Consider the following 22,108-nt stretch of genomic DNA (forward strand, 5'->3'; position numbering starts at 1 on the left):
CAGACATTTGTCTCGACAAGTTCAAATGTAAGGTGGTCCACTTCTCAGTTGCACTTTAAATTCTTAGTAATTTTCACAAGTGAATTTCTAGCTGAAACTGCCAAACAAAGGAAATATTTCTGAATATTTTAAACTGAATTTGGGTTACTAGCACTTTATTCCATGAAGTAATTTAATTTTGCTCAGATGAGGAAGAAAGATCCTCAGTCTGTCTGGCTAGAGTTCTACATTTCTTTATGATGAAGGTAGAAGGCATTTGGCAGCCTTGAGACTACTCTTTACATGTGACATCTTTTATGCAGTAGGCAGAAGCTGGAGGAAGAAAGAACTGCAAAGAGCTTCTTCACAGTACTACAACAACTTTGGAGAACAAATTACTTCAGTCAAGAGGCACTGTAAAAGTGTTATTGATACACGAAACTAAATTCTACAGAAAAGGTAACATACAATGAATTCAGGAAGGTTATTGATGGTATCTCTCTTCTGCCGTTTCTTTGGTTGAGGCTGTACTTCTGGTGGCTCACAATATAAGTCCGTTTCAGTTAGAGTTTTTATATTGCAAGGCTCATCACCCACAAACGCCTGGGCCTCATCTATCGTCATGGCTTTGTTCAGGTTACTGCCCTAGACAGAAAATAAAACGCTGAATTATCATCGCACTTTTAGCAGCAGACATGATTTGCACTGCAGCCTACACAACAGCGGAGTGATTGGGAGTTATGTGATTCCTCTCCCTTCCTTCCTGGTGTGAGATGAGATCCCTTCCAGTTCTTGGGAGGTCTGCTGGGAGAGGGCATTTCCAAATGCAAATGCCAGACTCAGCAGGAGGGGGCATCCTCAGCAAACCCAAAGTTGGGCTACAAAGATAGGAACTCTCTCTGAGAAGGGGTGTGGGGAGGAAATGGGAGCTGTCAATGTTTATTGTCTAGCAGAGGTAAGGGACTCCACCAAGAATTTGGGGTATAGCAACAAACACCTGTTAAAGCTTTGAGAAAGGAATGAAAAATTCCAAACACGCTTCAAGGAAAAAATGAGCAAGCATCAACTTTTGACAAGTTTACCTTTGCATTAATAAGTTTGTTGACTTGTTTTTTGATGCCATCTGTGAAGTTTTCAAAAGTTGGGTCTGCAACATAGGCAAAGGAGTGGCTCTCATTTTTCACAACCAATTTATAATGATCCATTAGAATAACAGTGGTAATGTTATAGTTTTCTGGGTCTTCCAGTATTGGAGGGGAAGAAAAAACCACTGTGGTTTCATTAAGTCTTGTAACAACCTTTCCATAAAACTGTAAGAAACAAGACAAGAAGAAGAACACACACATTTCAGAGTCAGTTTGTTTCTGTACATAACTGTTCGTAACTTTAGACCATAGAAATAAAACCACTTAATTTATATCCTCTCTATACAGCAGAAGTACCATAGCATAAAGTATTTTTGAAAAAGAAAATGAAATAAATTTGTTGATGGAGATAAATCCTTGATTCACTATATTCTAGCAGCTGTCTGCAGAAGAAGCTTGGGCTATGGATCAGTTTCCATTGCCTCCAATTTCCATGGCTCTTTGCCACTGGACTGATACCATCAAATTCCACTCAGATTAGGAAGTTAACATGTCACCCTTAATCTTGATCATCTTCTGTACCTTTAAGTAGCTTGGGTCAATTCTTTTCTACTTACACCATATAATACCTCATTGAACTTCAATACAATTATTAAGTGAAATTTTGGAATAAAATTCAACAGTTGTCACTCTGCTAATCAAGGTAACAAATGTTCAATTCAACAAATTCAATAAATGTTTTTAGCCTGACACTTTCAGTCATTCAGTAACATCAACAGTAATAGGAACCCTCAATACTTATTCTATCAGCACCTCTGTTTCTCGCTTCATGACTCAATGCATCTTGATAGCTTCTCCCCAGCATTACTGGTTGTTGAGTAAGTGAAAGCAAACCAAAAGATTAGAAAAGCTGAGTAGTCTGCAAAGTCTTAACGAAGAATGCGTGCTATAGGTAATGCTGACTTAAGCTAATAGGTTGAATATACATAAGAGGAAGTGTGAGAAATGTTGATAAACACATTCAAAAATGCTAAATTGATTTTCAGATTGTCCTGGGAGTCAAGATTATCAAGATAATTACCTTTTGAAGTTTATGGCCTAAAAAATGTAGGCAGCTTTCCTCTTAAAAATCTTTAGGAACTGGGTTCTAATTGATCCCAATCCAGCTGGCTTTGGCATACTCTAAAAGTTGAATCATGCATATAAATACAAAACATGCACATTACCAACTCTTTATGGCTCACAAGACAGTCTTACAATGAAGAGCCAACCTTAGAAAGAGTCTTAAAGTGCTCTTACTGGAAGATCACTCTAAGGTCTAAATCATGTCATTAAATTGTGATCTTCACTAGAAGTAGGGGAAATTGAGACTATTGGTAATGTCAGTTCCTCTTAGCAGGAGATGCAAGGATTTTTTTAAATGTTATTTTTCACAGCTTTTTGTGACCTGTTGCAGGTGGAATATGCATGAAACAACAAAGAAAAGAAGACTTGGTTCATTGAGATGTGAGGAAATAAAAGAAAGTGATTGTGCAAAGCTAAGTAGTCTGCACTGTCTAGATTTAAATACTGCTTCATGCAAATTGCTAATGCCTGCGGGGGGAGAAGAAGGAGAAAGATAAAGAAAAAACAAACACCTCCAAATTCTGAAATACATCTTTTATCCTTATCCATATTGAATGAAATCAATTTTAAAGCAGAAGATTGCACAGTACAAGTGAATGTAAGGCAAGATGGTAGGAAAGTCAAGATCTTCTTCCACAAGAAAACCCTGAACAGACTCAGGGATCCATTCAAACCTTATTTCAGTCCAAGCCCAGTGGAGTCCAGTGGGAAAGTTTATATGCAGTTTTTGAAAAGATTATATGTTGTACATCCAGTGTTATGCCTTTGGGGGAAAAGAAAGAAAATTACCCTTTTTTGATTCATCCTCCCTGCTTCTGGACGCTCTGCATATACCACCAGTGAGAAAGTCTGGATGAGCTCAAAACCAGTTCCAGTTACTGTAATATTTCTCCCTCCACTGCAAGACAGAATTAAAAAAAGAAGTCAAGTCATTGGCAGACTACCACAGCTATACACTGCTTCATCCTGCACTGCTATTGGTTCCACTGAAAAAAACCTATGTATAATGCCTATATGACAGTTAGATGTCCTAGAAAAAGGACTTCTGCTAAAGCTATTGATGATGAAAACATTTAAAAGATCAATGTCAACTTAAAACTCTATTTAAAACAGCAGAATTGAAAAAAGTACACATTGCTTTGCCAGGATTTTTGGCTGTACATTGATGCCAATCTTTGTGCGTTTTACTTCTCCAATATTACTATTAAAATCATTCTGCCTACAATACACACATAGAGACAAAGGTGAAAGTATATTTTCCACAGGTCTGTAGGGACCTGGCTTCTCTATTCGCTTTTATTTGCAGCACATTGTTTAAAAAATAATACATTCACATAAGCAGAAGAATGAATGCAAGTTGCCAGTGGGAATTAAAGTCATTGAAGTGACATGGATTTAGAGGGATAGTATACCTCAAAGCAATCCATAAAAATAGGCTTTAGTTTATATAGAAGAAAAAAAAGTCATTTAAATTCCACGGGGTAAATCACTATTGATCTACCAAAGAAAAATTCCAGGCCCCAAAGTCACCCAACCAAAAATGAAAAGGAAACATTAAAAACAAATCCTATTTTATACAAGATTACTCAATATTCAAGGAGACAGGTACTAATATCTCCAAGAGAAGTCACAGACAAGTTTATTTTTAATGTTCTATTAGGTCATGATGTTACACTTTTTACACTGACCTTTAAAAAGGGATGAAAATTTGGAAGTAAACAAAATACTTTCAAACATCGATTGCAGTTAAGACCACAAACCCTACATACCTAAATGTGTGCATTGATACAGCACAGGATTTTATTCCAAACAATTCTATATTTAATATTTTTATTAAATATTACACATATCTAAAGCTAGTTGTGAAAAAAATTATGACAAACATTTCATTACCTGCTGAAGCTATTTACTGGGAGGAATTTGGTGACAGTAGGATTCTCACTGTATGTAAACAGCTGTGGTACAAGAATTCTTGTGCCCCCATAGTTCATTATGACTTGAACAGGTTCAACCTTGTTATTACGTCCTGTAATGCAGATGATCTCGTCTCCAAATTCAGTACTAAATTGGAGAAGAAAACAAAGAGGAAACATCTGTTACTAACATTATGGAGTTTTGTGTTATTTTACTATAAACTCCAGAAAACAAAACCAGGGTTGTATTTTTGCTGGGTACCAAGTAGTTATGAGAGGAGATTACAATTCTGTCAGATCACTCAAGCTTTTTAAAAAAAGAGATAATAGGATATAACAACAAACAGTGTACAAACACAGGAACAATGCAGGGTCAGCACACTTAGTGCCCTTCCTTTTTTTTGAGAAAAAACAAGGGCAGCAATTAATAAAAGGAAAAAGAAGGGAGAGGAGCAAAGTATGGGAGACTAGAAAATTAATATTAAATACAGAACCACTGAGGACATGCTGAGTGAAAGCATGGGTGAAAGTGGGTTTGAAGCAGCCATATAGCAGAGAAAGCCAAAAGTGGAGAAATCTTTGGACATCTAAATTCTCCCACTTAAGGTGTTTTTACAGCTGCTCCATCCACTGAAGCCTCTGAGTGAGTTTCTTTCTCAATGTTATGTGCAGAACTCCATTGCATGGGAGGAGTCATGAAGATATAGACAAGGGGTTTGTTTAATTTATAAAGGGCAGAAAAGGTTGGTGCCTTTTTTGGACACAGCTCTGTATTGTTAGTTACTCAGGCTACGTACACATTGCAGGGCTGGCTACCGACTGAAACTTGAACATCCTTCTTGGAGCCAGTGGCTAGATTTACACCAGAGATGGTAAGTCTGGTTCCACCTGCTTGTGGACCACTTTCAGGTCTTATTTGAGAAGGATGAGGTTCCTGCAAAGAGAAGATGGTCAAACTAAGTGAGAAAATTAAAATAAAATTTATACTAGTATTACTTAGTTTAAGAGGTAATATAAGTTTAATATTATGACCTGAAAAAGAATAAAACTAGAGCAATGATGGACAAATCTTCTAAAATAAAACAAAATCTTTTACTATTCATGTTGAAAGAAGTAACAGGTAATATGAATGCACATTTTTCTTTATTGTATTTTATGAGGCTTTATACAAGTTTCAATTCCCTATCACAAAATGTGCTGCCATCAAGATTGTGAGGGCTTCCTGTTGGATTTTCTGGTTTCATACCAGGATTTAAGATTTCTCTCTTCTTTATGGCTGAGTCTTCATCTTTTCTTACCCTTTCCTATATTCTGTGCCAGCTACAGGAGACAAAGAACAAGGTTTTCAAAACTCACACTAAAACAGAAAGAATATAAAGATACCCTTTATTTCATAAGGCTCTCAATAACTGTGATAAAACTGTTAACCTATTCTTGACCAATAAAGTTGCAAAGAAAATCAGAAAATGCTCAAATTGTCTTAATGTACCTAGAACCTTGGAGTGGATTCCTTATAGCCAATTAAATCAAGCAGACACACTTCAAATTGTTATAAAAATTGTTTTATATTTAAATTTCTCCAGAAGTTCCCTCCTTTTGTTCTCAATACAGTCTTTGTGTATTGTGTAAATGATTGTATTCTGGGAGCTCCAACAAATACCGTAAATTAACAGTGAGGGCTTTTCATGAGCAGCATGATTTAATTACTTCGTCGCTAAGTAGTTTCTGCTTCCAGTTGAGAAAAGCATCCTTATTCAGGACCACACTGAAGCTGCTGAATCAAGGGGATGACCGAAGCAGAGCAAGCCGCGTGATGTGGCCTCCAGCTGGCTCCGGGTGACACTGCCTGCTGACCCCACGCCTCACCACGCCTGCAGACGTGCCACAGCCCTCGCACCCATGGGGCCACAGCTGCTGCGACTGCAGGCAGCACCGTGCTCTGGGCAGGCAGCACCATGTCCTGGGCAGGCAGCACTGTGCTCTGGGCAGGCAGCACCGTGTCCTGGGCAGGCAGCACCGTGTCCTGGGCAGGCAGCACCGTGTCCTGGGCAGGCAGTACTGTGCTCTGGGCAGGCAGCACCATGTCCTGGGCAGGCAGCACCGTGTCCTGGGCAGGCAGCACCGTGTCCTGGGCAGGCAGCACCGTGTCCTGGGCAGGCAGCACCGTGTCCTGGGCAGGCAGCACCATGTCCTGGGCAGGCAGCACCGTGTCCTGGGCAGGCAGCACCGTGTCCTGGGCAGGCAGCACCGTGTCCTGGGCAGGCAGCACCGTGTCCTGGGCAGGCAGCACCGTGTCCTGGGCAGGCAGCACCATGTCCTGGGCAGGCAGCACCATGTCCTGGGCAGGCAGCACCGTGTCCTGGGCTGGCAGCACCATGTCCTGGGCAGGCAGCACCATGTCCTGGGCAGGCAGCACCATGTCCTGGGCAGGCAGCACCGTGTCCTGGGCTGGCAGCACCATGTCCTGGGCAGGCAGCACTGTGCTCTGGGCAGGCAGCACCGTGTCCTGGGCAGGCAGCACTGTGCTCTGGGCAGGCAGCACCATGTCCTGGGCAGGCAGCACCGTGTCCTGGGCAGGCAGCACCATGTCCTGGGCTGGCAGTACTGTGCTCTGGGCAGGCAGCACCATGGGCATTGCACAAAGAGACAGGATGCCAGGTCTAAGCATGTGGCTGGTACATTAGACTGGGGCATTGCTATGAGGGAACCTGAAGCATACTAGATCAAGACCTTAAGGGAGGCAGTGAATAGGTGATGCCTTTTCTGATGTACAACTGTACTGCTTCACCTTATTAAAACATAAGCTTTTCTTAAATGAGTTGAAAAATGTAGTAAGCTTATTTCCCAGACTCATGTATATTTGTAAATGGCAGCTGTTCTCCAACTCTTGCTAAAATGGTTGACTGATAATAAAGTCCAGGCTTGGGGCTATTTCATATAAAGCACATGCAAATAAAGATAAAGAAAAGAAGTTTGAAAACTTCTCTTGCTAATGAGGGTTTCCTTCATCACTATCACACAGCACTGATCTTCCACTTGAAGGAGGAAAAGCCCTTCTCAGAGACAGAGAGCAACAGAGCCACCTCTCCCTAGTCATGCAGCAAACCCTTTTCTCTCATGTCATTTTGCTCAGGCACAGTCCATCTCTGTGACAGCTTACAGCTACAGAGCCAAGGCCCCACCAATTGCAGGGAGGAAGGGAATGATATATCACATTTCACTTCAAAGCTTGGTGAGTCATCAACAAGTTTTTAACAAGCAGCAGGAATCCATAAAAATGCATCCAGCTGACTTCATGGTTACTTTACAAATTTGTTTTATTGAAGCTCAGATATTATAGAAGCATGGAAAACTCTTACATGTTCTGCTTTTTTTTTATACTTTCATGTCTAAGCAACTTCCCTCTGAAGGAATGCATCATGGTTCAGCACACTTCACAAATCCACAATGACAACTGTAATTTGCTCTCGAGTCATTGAGCTTTAGGAATATGCTTTAACTAATTGGGTGTCAATTGCTTTTCTTCCCCGAGAGAAATCTGTTTGTAAACCCTTCACTCCTCAAGAGTGAGCATATGACTGTGCTCACGCACTAACCTTTGATTTAGCTTTAATTTAATACATCACTCAGGTTACAAGATTTTATATAGGGAAGTCACTCAAAGTAATTTTCAAGCATTTTAAAAGCTCATTTAGGTCTATATAACCCTGTCTGTGCATCTTCATATTTGGATTTAATTGCCTGCTGATTTAAGCAAGATTGAAACAAGACACACCAGGATAAATAAAAAATTTTAGGGGGTCAGTTTTAAAAATCATATTTGAAGTTTAAATTAGAGTAAGTCTACATATGCACTTTATAGGAAGGACTCATTTGTGCTTTTATACAACAGAATATTGTTGCTAAAAAGATTACAATTAAAACTGTATATGAAATACACAGTTAATAAATAGTTTATAAAAATAGGTCAAATACTTTAAGCATAACCTTACCACATGGACAGAAAACCATACCTTTTATTAAGTTTGAATTAAATCCTAATTGCTATAAATTGTTAACCATGCTGGACTTCTATATTATCCACAGTAATGATTAGCTGCATAGCATGCTTAGGATAGTTTTCAGATTAAAGTATTCCTCATGAACCACTCAAGAAAGTATAGACAAATTCTTTCTCCCTCAACTTCTGAAAAAATCTGTTTAAAATCTGCAGCCTTTTCCCTAAATGCTACCTCCACTGGAAGGCTAGGCTCTGATGATAGGCTTAAGAAGAAAGTGAACAAGAAAGCACTTAAAGTAAGCCTTTAAACATAGACTGAGGAAACAAAGAAAGAAGGTTTCTGAAGCATCATGCACACTTTTCTCTGTAACCTCAGCACAACAAATGAAAAGAAACTTGCTAACGACTTCAGCTGGACAGCCATATCCCTTTCTCTTAGCAAAAGTGGGAAATAATTGTCTGGTTACAGCTCTGCTGGGTTATCTGATGGGTCCCTTTGGCAGGGCTCAGCTGTCTCTGTTGCCAGCATTCAGTAAAGGCAGAGTGAGCCAGAAACCTGAAGTCGAACCACTCAGCATTATTGTCTTTGGGGGACTTGTTAGTGGTGGCCTGCCTTTGTCTCCCTAGGAATGGGACTGTAGAGGTAACCAGCTAGCAAAGTTATCTCTGAAAAACACAGCTGTAAGGGGAAAGTGAAAGATGTACCTGTTCTATTTTCCACAGAAACTGTTTGTTTTTAATTTTGTCTTACAAAGACTCCACCTCTTGGAACTTAAAGCTCAGCTGCACCAGACAGGAGAACTCACCAACCACCCCTCATGCATCCATTGTGCAGACACATCTCAGTTGCACTTCAGGCTGAATGGAAAACTGGAGCCTAGAACCACTCTGGGAACTAACACAGAGAGCAGACAAAGAGGAGGTGGAATGGTTATGGCTAACCCTTATTTCGTCTTTAACTGATGATCTCACAGCTGCCCCTCAAAGGACTATTTTAAAAGTGTTTAATTCAAAATATTCATATTTAACACATTTAAAGTAATTCTGCAAATACCAGGAGCTCTCCAGGGAACAAACAATGTGGACACCTCATAAAGATGATCTAATAAGGAGAAGCTGAACAATATTTTGTGTGCAGAGGAATTCTTCAGCATGACTGCTAACACTTTGTTACCGTAAACTTGGAAGGAATATCATTTAATTTTAATTTGCTATTTTCTGTTTCATATTTTCCCTCTTTCCCTTCCTCTTAAGGACCTGCCAGAAAAAAGTAAGCAGCTGAAATAAATTATCAAGAATTTAAACAATTTTAATAATAATTTTATTGCAAAACCAATGTGCTATGAATAAGTTTTGTTGCTCCTCTAAAATATTCATGGATGGCTCAAAGAACAAAGCCTGTCGGCCCACCTGGCAGCCTTCTTAAGAGTACCAATAAAGAAAAAAGTAGGATCATGCAAATGTTCAACCAGAAAGCATTTTTCAAAAAGGCAATTAGGTAGATAGGATCAAGAGGAGAATGATACTTCACTGAATGTCAAGTTAATCCAATAAAGTGCCATCAGTGGTGATACAAAACTTCAAACAAGGACTGTACTACTTGAGGAGAAGGCAGCCCCTTCCCATGGTACTCACCAGTCAGACACACATACAGACCCTGGGAAGCTGCCAGGTTTAGTCTCATCTTACAGAGTCTCATCTTATGCAGCCTAGCAAAGCTGCACCTGACCCACAGTTCTACGTTGCTTACCGAAGTCCTGCATGAGATTCCTTCTCCTTGCAGAGACAAGAAACAAGGGGCAGACAGTAAATCTGTCAGTGAAAACCTTATTTGAGGGATAATAAAAATGCTGCTTTTACCAAGAGCCCTTTAAATTGAACTCAACCTGAATGTTCAGCTGTTACAAATGGGATGGATAAGCCTCCAACCTCAAGTGCTGCAGTATCAGTGATGCTATTCTTTTCCAAATCCCCTCAAGGATTTCTTCTCTCCTTCTTTCTGCCCTTTTTTCATTTCAATCTCTGAATCAGAAGTACACCTGCTGTCATGATAAATACCTTGCTTTCTTTTTCAGCCCTCTGCACCTTGAGATCTTTGCTGGCTCTGTCAGAAGACACCCGGGGGAACTCACACTTTCTATAACATCACTGTAACATCACACTGCAGTGCTCAGTGCAATTATGATATTAAACAGAACAGATAATGTGTCCTGTATGGAATTTGTAGCAGTCCTGTAATAATTTTTCTGGAAAACATCAGCCCTAGCAAGGACTTGGCAATACTTCATTTCTTATGGACACAGTAAAATTTAAACAACCCTGCAAATGATGATTTAACCCTTGTTTTATAGTTCCTTTAAATAAAGAAAATAATTCAAATATATTTCAGGTTTTTTTCCTTATTTTGCTTGAAATGGAGGAATGCTTTTTCAGGTCTATACTTATTTTGTCATCAGGAAAATACTGTTCATGTCTTCCAGGTAGTTTAATGTTTGAGCATAAATATTTTCTGCAATAACAGGCTACCTTGTTATGAAGGTTTTTTGATAGTCTAGTTTGAAAAAGCCTGTTCCAATGTCTGTCAGGTGTTCAGTGGCCTGGTTTTTGAAGAGTCTGGTAAGCCATCTCCCAGCAAAGGGACTTTGTGCCACCAGGACTCCCCACTGTCTTTCACTCTCACGATCATACCCTGTGTTTGTAGAAAGTGGATTTGCGGTTTTGATAAAACCTGTGCAAATCCACAGCTATGCAGTTCAGAATAAAATTCAGTACAATTGTTCAGTTGGGAGTGATCTTCAATCATCATTTAGTCCAACTTGTTACCAGATGCAACTTGCTCCCTACTGTATGATTTATCCTGAAAAAATTATTTGATCTAAACAGGATTTCTTGCTTGTAGGTCTGACCAGAAGGTAGCCTGTTTGCAATGGGAAATTTGAGCACTTGACATAATTTACACATAAATCTTATTTAAATCCTACTAAGATGTAATAATGTTTAGTTAAAGATCTCAAAGTCCAGCTGCAACCCAACTTTTCCATCTTGCACCAGACTGCTAAGTAAGTATTCCTGAACTGATAAGTAGTTTTCCCAATGCTCTGATAGCCACAAGGCTGTTATCCTTATTGGAAGGATAATAATGCTATAAATATGTTACCTCTTGTGCTTTTATACCTGTGGTTAGTACCCATCCTGTTGCTATGGTTTACCTGAAAGCAGCGGTTATCTGCTCCAAGCAGTGAGACAGCAACACTTGTACATTGCTTTTGGTACGTAATGTTCAAATAATGTGAGTATGTTTAGCAGCAAATTCATTTATTCTCTTTGTAATACCAATGCAATACCTGATATGACATTTGCATTCCTGTGTGCCACTGTTCTATCCTTGCTTCATCAGCACAGAAGTACTGAAAAAAAACCCGAAGAAAAATATTGCTAAAAAAGCTCCGGCTGGCCCATGTTCAGGCCATTTTCCAGTGTCCTGTTTTCTTCATCACAGCCAGAAATCTCTTCTTTGCTTGCTTTGTTTGTATCTTTTGCCCCTTCCTTAAAAATCTGTTCACAGAAATGCAGAAACATTTTTCATTGTAGTTTCATGCTTTCTGTGTGCTAGAGGGTAAATTATCTCCATGTCTGTTCCACTTATAATCACATTTAGACATGAACTTGCTTATTAGCAGTAAGTACATGACTGCTGCTCTTACACAGCTACTGTAGATGCTCTGAGCATTCACATTTAGCTCTTACATTTTTCATCCTGTTTATTAATCTAGAATGAACTTTTAAATCTTTCATATTTTGAGTAGCAATTAGTCTTTTTGCAGAGTTAGGAAGGTGGTATCTTATTTCTTCAAATATTTTACTTCTATTTTAGTAAAAAAATACCATTTGTAGTCTGAAAATTCTCAGAGAGAGCTCCTAGCATTTTAGATTTCTGTGGTCTGCTGGTGTCAAATCAAAGCCTGTTTTTACCTGCCTAGCAGTGGGTTTATTCCTACTTTTGTTTTGTTTCCTGGTTTTTCATGTTTTTCTTTGCAATTAAAGATAAGGAGGTGTGAAAGGGAGCCATTCCCACAGCCTCTTTTTCGCTCACCCATCTTGCATCTGGGATTGGATTTTCCAGATCAATTCATGTTCTTTTTCACTCAATTTGTTTGCTCTGCAGCTTTCCTGGTTTGCACTCACTTCTGGTCCCTTGCACACTCCAAGAACAAGAGGAGTGCACACCCATGGAGCATCACCAAAGTCCTATGTGTCTTCTTCATCCATTTCTCTGCTTTTCCATTTATCTGTCATCAAGCACATCCTCATCCATACAAAGTTTCCTTTTCCCAGAGGAATTCCTGGACTTCACTCTGTAAATAAGGGATACTGTCTACTATGGTATCCATCAGTGGTAAGCAGTTTCTAGCCCATGAACTACACCACTGAAATGAAACTGCTTGCCCTTTATCCTTCACTAATGCAGAAAATCAAAGAGAGAAACAACAAACCACCAAGGAGGCTACTGGTGGATCACAGGAGGGGTCAGAAATTCAAGAACAGTTGGACAGCAACAGAGGAGGGGAGCCTAACAGAGACGCACAGAAACCTTGGCATAAAGTCTATGCTTCAGAGTGGGATGCTGGAAAAAACACAACTGTGCCAGATCACAAGCAGAGAGACAACTGGGGAGGGAAAAGAGGATGGTGCCAGAGTATATCCCCGTGATGCTGTGAGAGATGCCAGCTGCAGCACAAGGGGAAGCCAGCAACAGATGGAGGTGTTCAAAAGGACATGATGGGCAGCATCATGAGCCACCTAAGCTCCCTTTTGTTGGCTCTTGAAGACACTGACCTCCATTTGGGGGTTTGCCTTTTATGCAAGTGCACTTCTTCACAAGCAGGAATGGGCTCTTGTGCTTCCACACAAGCAGAGAACAGGGATGCTGTTTCCAAGACCTGATGAAAGTGCAGGCAGATGTGGATAAGATTTTCACAAAGGTACAGCCCATGTTGCTGCTTTGCCTTTATTGTATCCATCTTTCCTTCACAAGTGACTCTTCCCTCTTCTCATCCTGGTTCTAGCTGCAGGAAGTTTTGGCTCTTGAAGAAGTAATTTTTTACCAAAATTATGTGCCTCACACTGAAAGTCAAATTATTCTGCCAACTCTTGCATATTATGCACACAAAAATGAAAGACATAGCCCATGAAGTGCTGTAGACACCAGCCAGCTTCTTGGAGGTCAAAAATGTCATTTCATGGACTGTAAAGGTAACCATAGAAGCTAAATTAAACCTCTGAATGAGGAACTCAAGCCATTAGGATCTGCTCTTTCCCCCTCAACTTCCCTCCTTTCTCAGACTCAAGGGAGCCTGTTTCTTGTTTCTTCAGACAAGCCACCCACTCACAGGATATTCAACCAGAGAATTTCCATTGTGCATTCTTGGCAGCCTGGTGCTCACCGCAGTGGCTGACCTGACCCACTGGCTCTCCTCATCACAGTATCCATAACACAAGTCAGTTCCTGGGTTTCTGCAACAGCAGAGAGATGAGCTGAGTCCTGCCTTTCTGGGGCTGCTTTGTCCAAACCTTACACCATGTAAACTGATCAAACTCTTCCAGGCACTCCAGGTGCCCAGGCAGTGAATTTGCCTGGCAATTGTATGTTGGCTGCAGTGGATAGGACACTTAAGCAAAGGGCTGGTATGTTAAATGACTTATTCTTTGGACTGAAAGCAGCATCTTTTTATCATGAGGCAGACACCACATGATTTTCTGAAAAGACGAGAGAGCTTTTCTGACAGGTTTGATGGAGAAATGGAAGCATGCATGACTGGAAAGTCTGAACTACCATACATCCAGTGTTTATGGGCAGCTCTTGAGCAGAATCATGAGTACTGCATGGTGGGACACGTATCTAAATGCATGGCATTATAGAGAGTTAAGACTAATAATACTCACATGAATAAGGGCCAACACCACTAAAACTCTCAGCTGTCCAGGAGTTCTCCTGACCCCCATGCAGACTTACACACAAACAAGATGTACTGCAGGACTTAAGAATAAAATAAGAACCTCTGGAAGCAATTCCAGACTTCTGCGGATGTGTGGTTTCTCAGCATCAATCATAATAGCAACAAGCATGTAATTTTGCCCACAAAAAAACCCACCCAAAGCCCCCAACTACAGTGTAAAAGGAACATATTGAGGCAATGACTCAGGGAGAAAAATCAAGGAGTGAGCTGAAACCCTCCATGAAAGCCTTGAGGCACTGCTCTGGTGAGAGCTCCCTGAGCAATTGTTTCAAACATCAAGAAGCAAAGCAGAGGATAGGTGCAGATAAGAGGAAACTGCCAAGTTTGGGGGTTGACTAAGGTGGAAGAATGAATCTTGTTAAATGTAACTGTGCTGTTCATTTCACATTCAAACTTCCAGTACTATGAATAATGGTGTTCATGTTTGTTTTCAGGTCAGGCTCTAATTTATCCTCCCTTCTTCTTTTTGGTTATTCATCTCATTAAGTAAACTGAAATCCTGTTTACATGAAGTTATTTTTTCCAAGCTAGCTCCTAAACTACCGTCAGCACCAAAGAAATGTACCATACTTTTGCTAAGTTCTACCTCTAATTTCACCATCTTAGATTTATTTGAGTTTTCTGAAACCATATAGTAATTTTAACCTGCACAGCCTAAACCTCACAAAATTATTCTGACAAACGAGTGCTGGAGATGCCAGAACCAGCTGCAGCTCTTGTCCTGGTGCCTTGAATCTAAAGAAGAGATGCTCTGAGAAAAGAACCAGCACTACTATATGGGATCAGCAAATCTGGGCCATACACCTTGGAAAAGCTTAACTCCTTCCTTTGAGACTGCTTCTCACTGCCATAGTAACAAGCAAATCAGATAAAGTTAACAACAAATGAAAAAGCAGAACTGGCCTTTAGCCATGTTACTGCTCCACCTGCTCAGAGACCAGCCAAGCTGTCAGTGCTCCAGATGTACAGCATAGATACCGCATGGATATTAAAATTTAGCATAAGTTCATTTCTATTTCACTAAACTGGAGAATGGTTATTGCCTGAGCCTGCTTATAGTGAAAAAATAGAAATGTCAGCAGAGGATGACTGGGTTATCAGAATTTAATTTAACTGGGACTGTACTTGAACTGAACTCAGGCTGGAGAGAGAAATTGTGATGGGTAGGGAGACATAAAGCTTTCTTCTCCTGTTGTGTGGCAAATATAGGTATTTACTGTACAGCACAGGCAACAAGGCATTTTTTGTTCAGAAATAATTTTAAATTGAAACCATGGCTTCCCTTTTAAATGGATTTTTGACCCATTTCATGAAGATCTTGCACATTGTCAGTTCTGAAATGCTCTGTGCTGGCAGACAGGAAAGAAGCATGAGTCTGAGCCTCAAGTTCTTCTGACTACTGAGTCTCATCAATCCACCTTTAAAAATGACTCACACTGTTCAGACTGGGTATCAACAAGAGTCAAATGTAGTACTACTTATAGAATCACTGAATGGTTTGGAATGGAAGGGACCTTCAATGCTCACCTAGTCCCACACCCCTGCCATGGGGAGGGACACCTTTCCCTAGATCAGGTTGCTGAAAGCCCCATCCAACCTGGCTTGAACAGTTCCAATAATGAGGCAGATACAGCTTTTCTGGGCAACTTTTAGTGACTCACCATTCTCATCATACAAAAAATTCTTTCTTATACCAGTCTACTTGATAAGTGCTTTTGGTGGTAGATACTAATCACATGTACAAGGCTGAGACAGTGGGGTATATGGTGATACCTCTGGTGTACACAGACACACCAGGATAAACTCCAGTGTCTCCTTGTGCACTTCTGCCCTGTCATGCCACATGCTGCAATTAGAACAGCCACTGTTAAAGATGAAGCTATTCTGCTTCAAGTGGTCAGAGCTCACAGTAAGAACAGTAGTTACCAGCAGAAGGGTAGTCATCCCATGTCCCAAAGAAACAGAGAAATACATATGAGAAAATTTATTTTAGGAGGGCTCTTGGAAAGAAGATTATTCTCTTTCCTTTGTATATACTGAGTAGAAGAGGTTTTACACAAAGCACAGATTCTGTGTGTCCGCTGAAAGAAGTCACCAAAGAACTGTCTGAAAAAAGCACTGAAACAAGACTGCAGCTTTTAAGCCAACATTAGCTGATGCAACTGCCTGCTCTGATTGTCTGTTCTCTTGCCAAAGCATTTGTGCCACACTTGTAGAGGTGTGTGTCAATGTGACAACCCATACTGACTTCAATCCTACTACAGTCCAAAGCTGGCTTCATTTTCTTGTGGAATTAAGAGAAATGAAACTAGAAACCAATATCACCAGTTTGAAGGTGTGAATGGTATTACTTGTCAATGCTTTCCATATTGTAAATAGGGTCCACATGGTAAGATTTTTGCAGTAAATAAAAATACTCTTTACTAGCAGTTGGCTTAGGCATCTGATTTTTCAATAACCTCAATGCAGGAAGACACTGACACACAGAGAGTCTTGGACTTGCAGGAAAACATCCACCTAGTTGATGCTTGTGCACAGCTCCTAGCACCTCATTGATAGGCAATTAAGAATCTTTCCCTGAACTGGCCAAAAGCAGTGGCTCCTTATGTCCCTCTCTGATGGGCTGAGCAGGGAATCACACCAAAACAAGTCCAAAGACAGGATTCAAAGCATGTATGGCTCAGGTAACATTTCAACCCACTCCATAATAACTTCACATGCTTTTCATGGAAATCATGGGAAAATCTTTACACACAGAAGTACAGGAGAACTGGTGCAGAACATACCAAACAGATGTATGTCAAAATCTCACGTGGGTCTTACTGTCATAGTCTCTGTCCTAGAGACTGTAAACATATGCATGGGAGATTATACCATTGTTCTTTGTTCAAGATTGAAACCTACATTTCCACAAAGGAACAGATGATATAGTCAAGCAAAGAGGGTATGGTGTTTCTGCAAAATCTACTTCTAGCCTATTTTGTGAAAACAAGAATATCCTCTTCTCAGTTAAATGTCAGTCTTGTCTTATTCCACTTCATACTGCTGACTCCTTTACTTTACTTCTCATAAGACATGAAGAATTAATGAGACAAGTTTAAATAAGGGAGAAGATAAAAGCCTAACACAAGTTATGTTTTGTAGTTTTATAGTTTATAGGTCTAATTTTAACTATCAGTATGGGGATGGATATTGTTTAAATCTCTCAACTATCACATGATCTTATAAAATTTGAAGACCTCATAGATAGAGATAAAGCTACTTGCTGCTAAAACCACAGTCTAGACCAGCTATAAGCTAGGGCCATGTTTAGAGCAAAGTAATTAACACAGAAATGAAATTCTCTTTCACAGTCACTCTGAAAACAAAGCACATAAGTAATATGAACACACATCACGCTGTCTGTGGCTCCGCATGCCATACTTTTGAATGAAATAAATTATTAAAGAAATTAATGTACCTTCATTACTTATTCTTCAGCTGCTCTGCATCCATTCTTCTAATTAAGAAAATTGCCTAGACTAAATATCGTGATTAAAATAGAGCACCATGTATCTAGAGAATACCTAATTTTTTGCAGTGCTGACTTTTTTTATTTAATAGTGATACTTAAGAGATATTATGTTACTCATGAATAAGTTTATTCCAATTGCTTTTTCACCAATGAATGGCAAACATCATCCTATTTTAAAACTCTCGATTTATTGATCAGAATTGATTTTTAGTACACCTTTTGTATATAGAAATGTATATAGAAATTAGGTGTTTTCTAATATTTTTCAGTGACAGCACTATTAATGAAATGTAAGACAAACACAACTGATTCTGTGCTTAACTTTAACTAATGTCATACACAAAGTATAAAACAGGTCTCTGAAAAAAATGCACTTACCTGGTACGTAAACAGCACTTCACTTGGTGATTTACCTAATTTTCCATTGATGTTAACTTCAATTTGACCTTGTTGTTGTTCACTCATTGGTCCAACTTGACACACGATCCTAAAAAGAAAGAATGTGAGCTTATCTGTTAGAAATAACAGCTGCACTACCAGTGCAATGCATGTGAGCTACCACACACAGAGCACCAACTCTGCTTCATCCTATACTATGTAATCCAGTGGTGCCTCAGATTCCCAGAAAAACCATCCAAGAATAGTTTGCTTGTCTATCTAAAGGCTGGTAAAACCAAAACCTGAGCACTGTACCCAGCTACTTTAGCAGTCTGTTAGCAGAAGTCCCTTCTGCAGAAGACTCAAATTCAGCCCATAAGTCAGTTGAAACTCTGCAACCTGACACAAGATTTATAGAGGACTTTGTGATGTTAAAAAAACCCAAACCCACAAAGATGCCCCCACCTCCTTGATGCAAACATCAGACCATCAGCTGTCTTATAATTTCATGTGTTTTAACTCCTGATAATTTTGTTGTGCATCTTACTACCTTTCAGCTTCAGCTTCAAACTAGTGCCTTTTCACACCTATGATCAAAATCCCTTTGGAATTACTGTTCTCTGAAAATAAATTCACAGACAATACGTGCAAAATCAGAGGTCAAGGAACACCGGCCAATAAAATGCTGCCTTAGAACTAACACTGCTACTGAGTGACAGCTAGGATGTTTAAATTTTTATTTCAAACAGGTAAACCACAAAATGAAAGCATGAAAAGGCAATAAGGATTTGACACACTTGAAAACTGGGACAAATGTTTAATGGAGAGCTGATAATACAGTCAGATAAGGTTAGATATAGTGCTCCAAGCCTGCTCAGTCAGACAGTTTCATAAAGGCCACACCCTGAGGATCACTGCACATTTCTGTCACTCTTTCCCTCCAGGATTATTGCTATTCTTCCTTAAGCAGTGCATGACTGCATAAAAAAAACCCCACAGCAGCAAAAAGCTGCTCCAAATTACTGGGTATAATGTACTTAAATCGGGACTTATAATAAAAGGATTGTCAAGTCCCGCTGCAGATCACTCCAGACTTTTTTTCTTGGGTACTGGCAAATGGACAAAATTCTCTGAATTCTTGCATGTCCTGGCATGTGTATGGCTGCCTGAGCCTGTTCCTCATCATCTCTCTACTGTATTCTTGGAAGTTGTATCTTCATGTCAGGCAGAAACAGGAAACGGTGCCTTTGGAGGAATTTTTACCATATGTCAAGCTAGGGAAAGCAGTCGGAGGCCAGGGCCGGGGGGTGTGGGGGAAACATCGTAGCAGAGATTTTAATTGGATAAGTTCCCTCCCCTCCCCAGCGTGGGCATTGCCTCCCTTCCCCCACATTACTAATGGAAAACTACAAAGAATGACTTCTCGAAGGCCAACAATTAAATCACCGCAGAGCCAGAAAGCACCCTTTAAGTGTCTTAAATCTTGCTGTGCATGGGAGCCACTGTCTCCTAAAAAAATTAGCTTTTAATTGCAGAGGGATAGGGGAGCAAGACAAGGCACTTATTATTATTATATTTTATTTAATTTAATATATAAAAAAGTAATAATTAAACAAAACAACAGAAGAAGACAAATACAGAAAATTAAAGATATCTATTTGAAGATTTTGACAACTTCTTTTTTAAGGCTTCCCTAGTTGGGAACATCCTTCAAAATCCACTAATTTGTTGATAAATGACATGATGCAAGTTGCATTTGTTCTCACCCATTACTACACTGCCAGAATTTAGGAAACCAGTAATGTTGCTATGATACAAGGAACCAGTCATCTCAATTCTGGCTCCTTTCCATGCATTTAAAAATATCAAAAAGCTTTAAAAAAAGCCAAGAGGATGGGGAAATTCTTGTAAGGCAATGTTGCAATTCAGTGCAGCTTTTGCAAACCCTGAAAATAGGGAATGGGGAAAGATGACTTATTGGGAATACATGTAAATGCAGGAGTGATGGCAATAAAATTGGGAAGCAGTAAGAAATAAACTGCTATTCTTTACCTTCTTCAGTCCTAGAGGCCTGGAAAGCTTCTAAATGCCTGATCCACGGATACTGCTTAGGTATCTTCAAAGTCACTTTCAAAACATGCCACAGGAATAGCTACAAGTTACTGTGTTACACTTTAAGTTATAGGAAGGGAAAGAAAGCCAAGGTTTCAATTGCAGCTTTCAAGTGTGAATGAAGGAAAAGTCATGCTGCCTAAAATATGTCACTACTCTTAATATTACTACTGAACCTTCCTGCTATGCTTTTCATCAGCTAATATCAAAAAAGTATTTCCCTCTCAAAATTAGAAGCTTGAGATAATCTGTAGTAAACACCTAGATACCTACCTAGAAGAATTTGGGCATTCTGTTTTAATTTTTGGCTCTGCTTAAGAGTGTGACAAGTAATCCACAAAACATCTATCAACCTGCTTAGGCAATTCAACATCCATGGACTTGTTGGCTTTGAGATGAAACTTAGTCATCTACAGCTAAACCTAAGCTCTGGGCTCCCTCCCTGTCCCTGGGCAAGAAACTCTGTGGCTGGACTAAAGAGATTTACGCTTCCTCTTGTTTTGCCTACTTTCCCATAAATCCTGTATGCTTGGCTTCACTGTGGTTCAGATTTAACAGAGTTTTAATCACTAGATGCACATGTAGAATGCCTGTAATTTAAAAACAAATAGTCTTGATGTATGTGCAGTAATATGAAACTTATGAAAGTTTTTCAATCAAATAAGGAAAAAAACTTCCATCAGGAGCAGGATGGTAGTACACCATTGTAAATTTGTCGCTGTATTACAATTTATAACAATTTCAAATAGTCAGACATGTTACTATGAAATATTGTAGGTATATCATAGCAATAGTTCTTTCTTCAAATCGTAACTTTTTATAACCACAAGAAGATAATTTTTTCTTGAAAATGCACAGAGGTTCCTTTTTTCTTCTAAAATCTTGTGAAAAGCATTCATCAATTACCTTGTTGAAACAGAGTAGAACTCCTCCTTAAAAAGACATTCCTTGTCTGCCACTGTTATATTTTTTACATCTTCTGCCTTTATTCCCAAATTAGATCCCATTATGGTTAAAAGAATTCCACCACTTAGTGGTCCAGTTTTTGGCTCAATCTGTGTTTGCACAAGGGACAGGAAAAAAAAAGCAAAATTAAATACTGCAGTGACTATGTTGCTCTTCTATATTATTTAAAGCTACTTTGACTTACCAACATTTGAAATGCAGATGCTTCTTGTAGGACAAACAAAAAAGCAAGCTATGCAACTTTTTAATATTAATTAATCATCTGTTAGCTCAGAACTAGTATTCAACAGCTGAAGATTTCATGTCTCATCTGGCAGACTGTTATGTATAAAACTCTTGACTGGTGTTTATTCTGTTTTAAGTTTGCTTCCTACACTGAAGTACTGTGATTTTGAAAAGCAAATGAATTGCACTCTTCTCACAATCCTTCCACGGAGCTTTTCCAACATTTTGTTGTGATTTTATCCCTTTAGGTTCACAGCAGGGCAGTGCACATTCCTAACACACAGTGCTGCCTCACATAGTGTCTTCAAAAGTTCATCCAATCCCTTGATTTTCCTTACTGCATCTCATGGTACGGTGCTGCAGCATGGGCTGATGCTAATTGAGTCATTTGCAAATAAAATGAGGACAGAGAAGATCATGCAGTTGCAGTGGACTGCTCAGACTGAAATATGGCCCTAACAGGCACTTAAATTCAGAATACTTGTTGGGAGGCTAACCTGCTTTCCTACATAATGCTTGGAGCACCTCCAGCAAGACCTTTTCTTGTCTTCAGCTTTGGAGGGCTGCAAGTTTGCCATCAAGAAGAGTGAGGTTGCACTTCAATGCCTGCTCCATCAAAATCTGTGTCTCAGGTCTAAGCAAGTCTGAGCAGAGTGATGTGGCTGCCTCTGCCAGCTGCCCAGCCCACTGGCTGTCCATCTGCACTCAACCCACAAACAAACTAGCTGAAAAATGACTCAACTTTTTGTCTAGCTGTTTCCAAATGCCATGTTCACATATAAAGCTAATGTAAG

General features: G+C 39.7%; 1 protein-coding gene across 9 annotated transcripts in view; it reads right to left on the reverse strand.

The window, feature by feature from the left end:
- PLXNB2 (plexin B2) overlaps positions 1-22,108 on the reverse strand; it is a 248,422-nt gene that overhangs the window by 28,087 nt on the left and 198,227 nt on the right. For all 9 annotated transcript variants that reach the window (XM_086886939.1, XM_086886943.1, XM_086886941.1 and 6 more), the window contains 7 exons: positions 21,030-21,178; positions 18,012-18,120; positions 4,900-5,036; positions 4,083-4,250; positions 2,979-3,087; positions 1,062-1,289; positions 448-624 (listed from right to left, as the gene is read on the reverse strand). In XM_086886939.1, coding sequence (XP_086743065.1) covers positions 448-624; positions 1,062-1,289; positions 2,979-3,087; positions 4,083-4,250; positions 4,900-5,036; positions 18,012-18,120; positions 21,030-21,178 — 1,077 coding nt within the window. The remainder of the gene's footprint in view (positions 1-447; positions 625-1,061; positions 1,290-2,978; positions 3,088-4,082; positions 4,251-4,899; positions 5,037-18,011; positions 18,121-21,029; positions 21,179-22,108) is intronic.

This window comes from Cyanistes caeruleus, chromosome 4 (assembly GCF_971803275.1).
Source record: "Cyanistes caeruleus chromosome 4, bCyaCae1.hap1.1, whole genome shotgun sequence".
In the NCBI taxonomy this organism is placed as follows: domain Eukaryota; kingdom Metazoa; phylum Chordata; class Aves; order Passeriformes; family Paridae; genus Cyanistes; species Cyanistes caeruleus.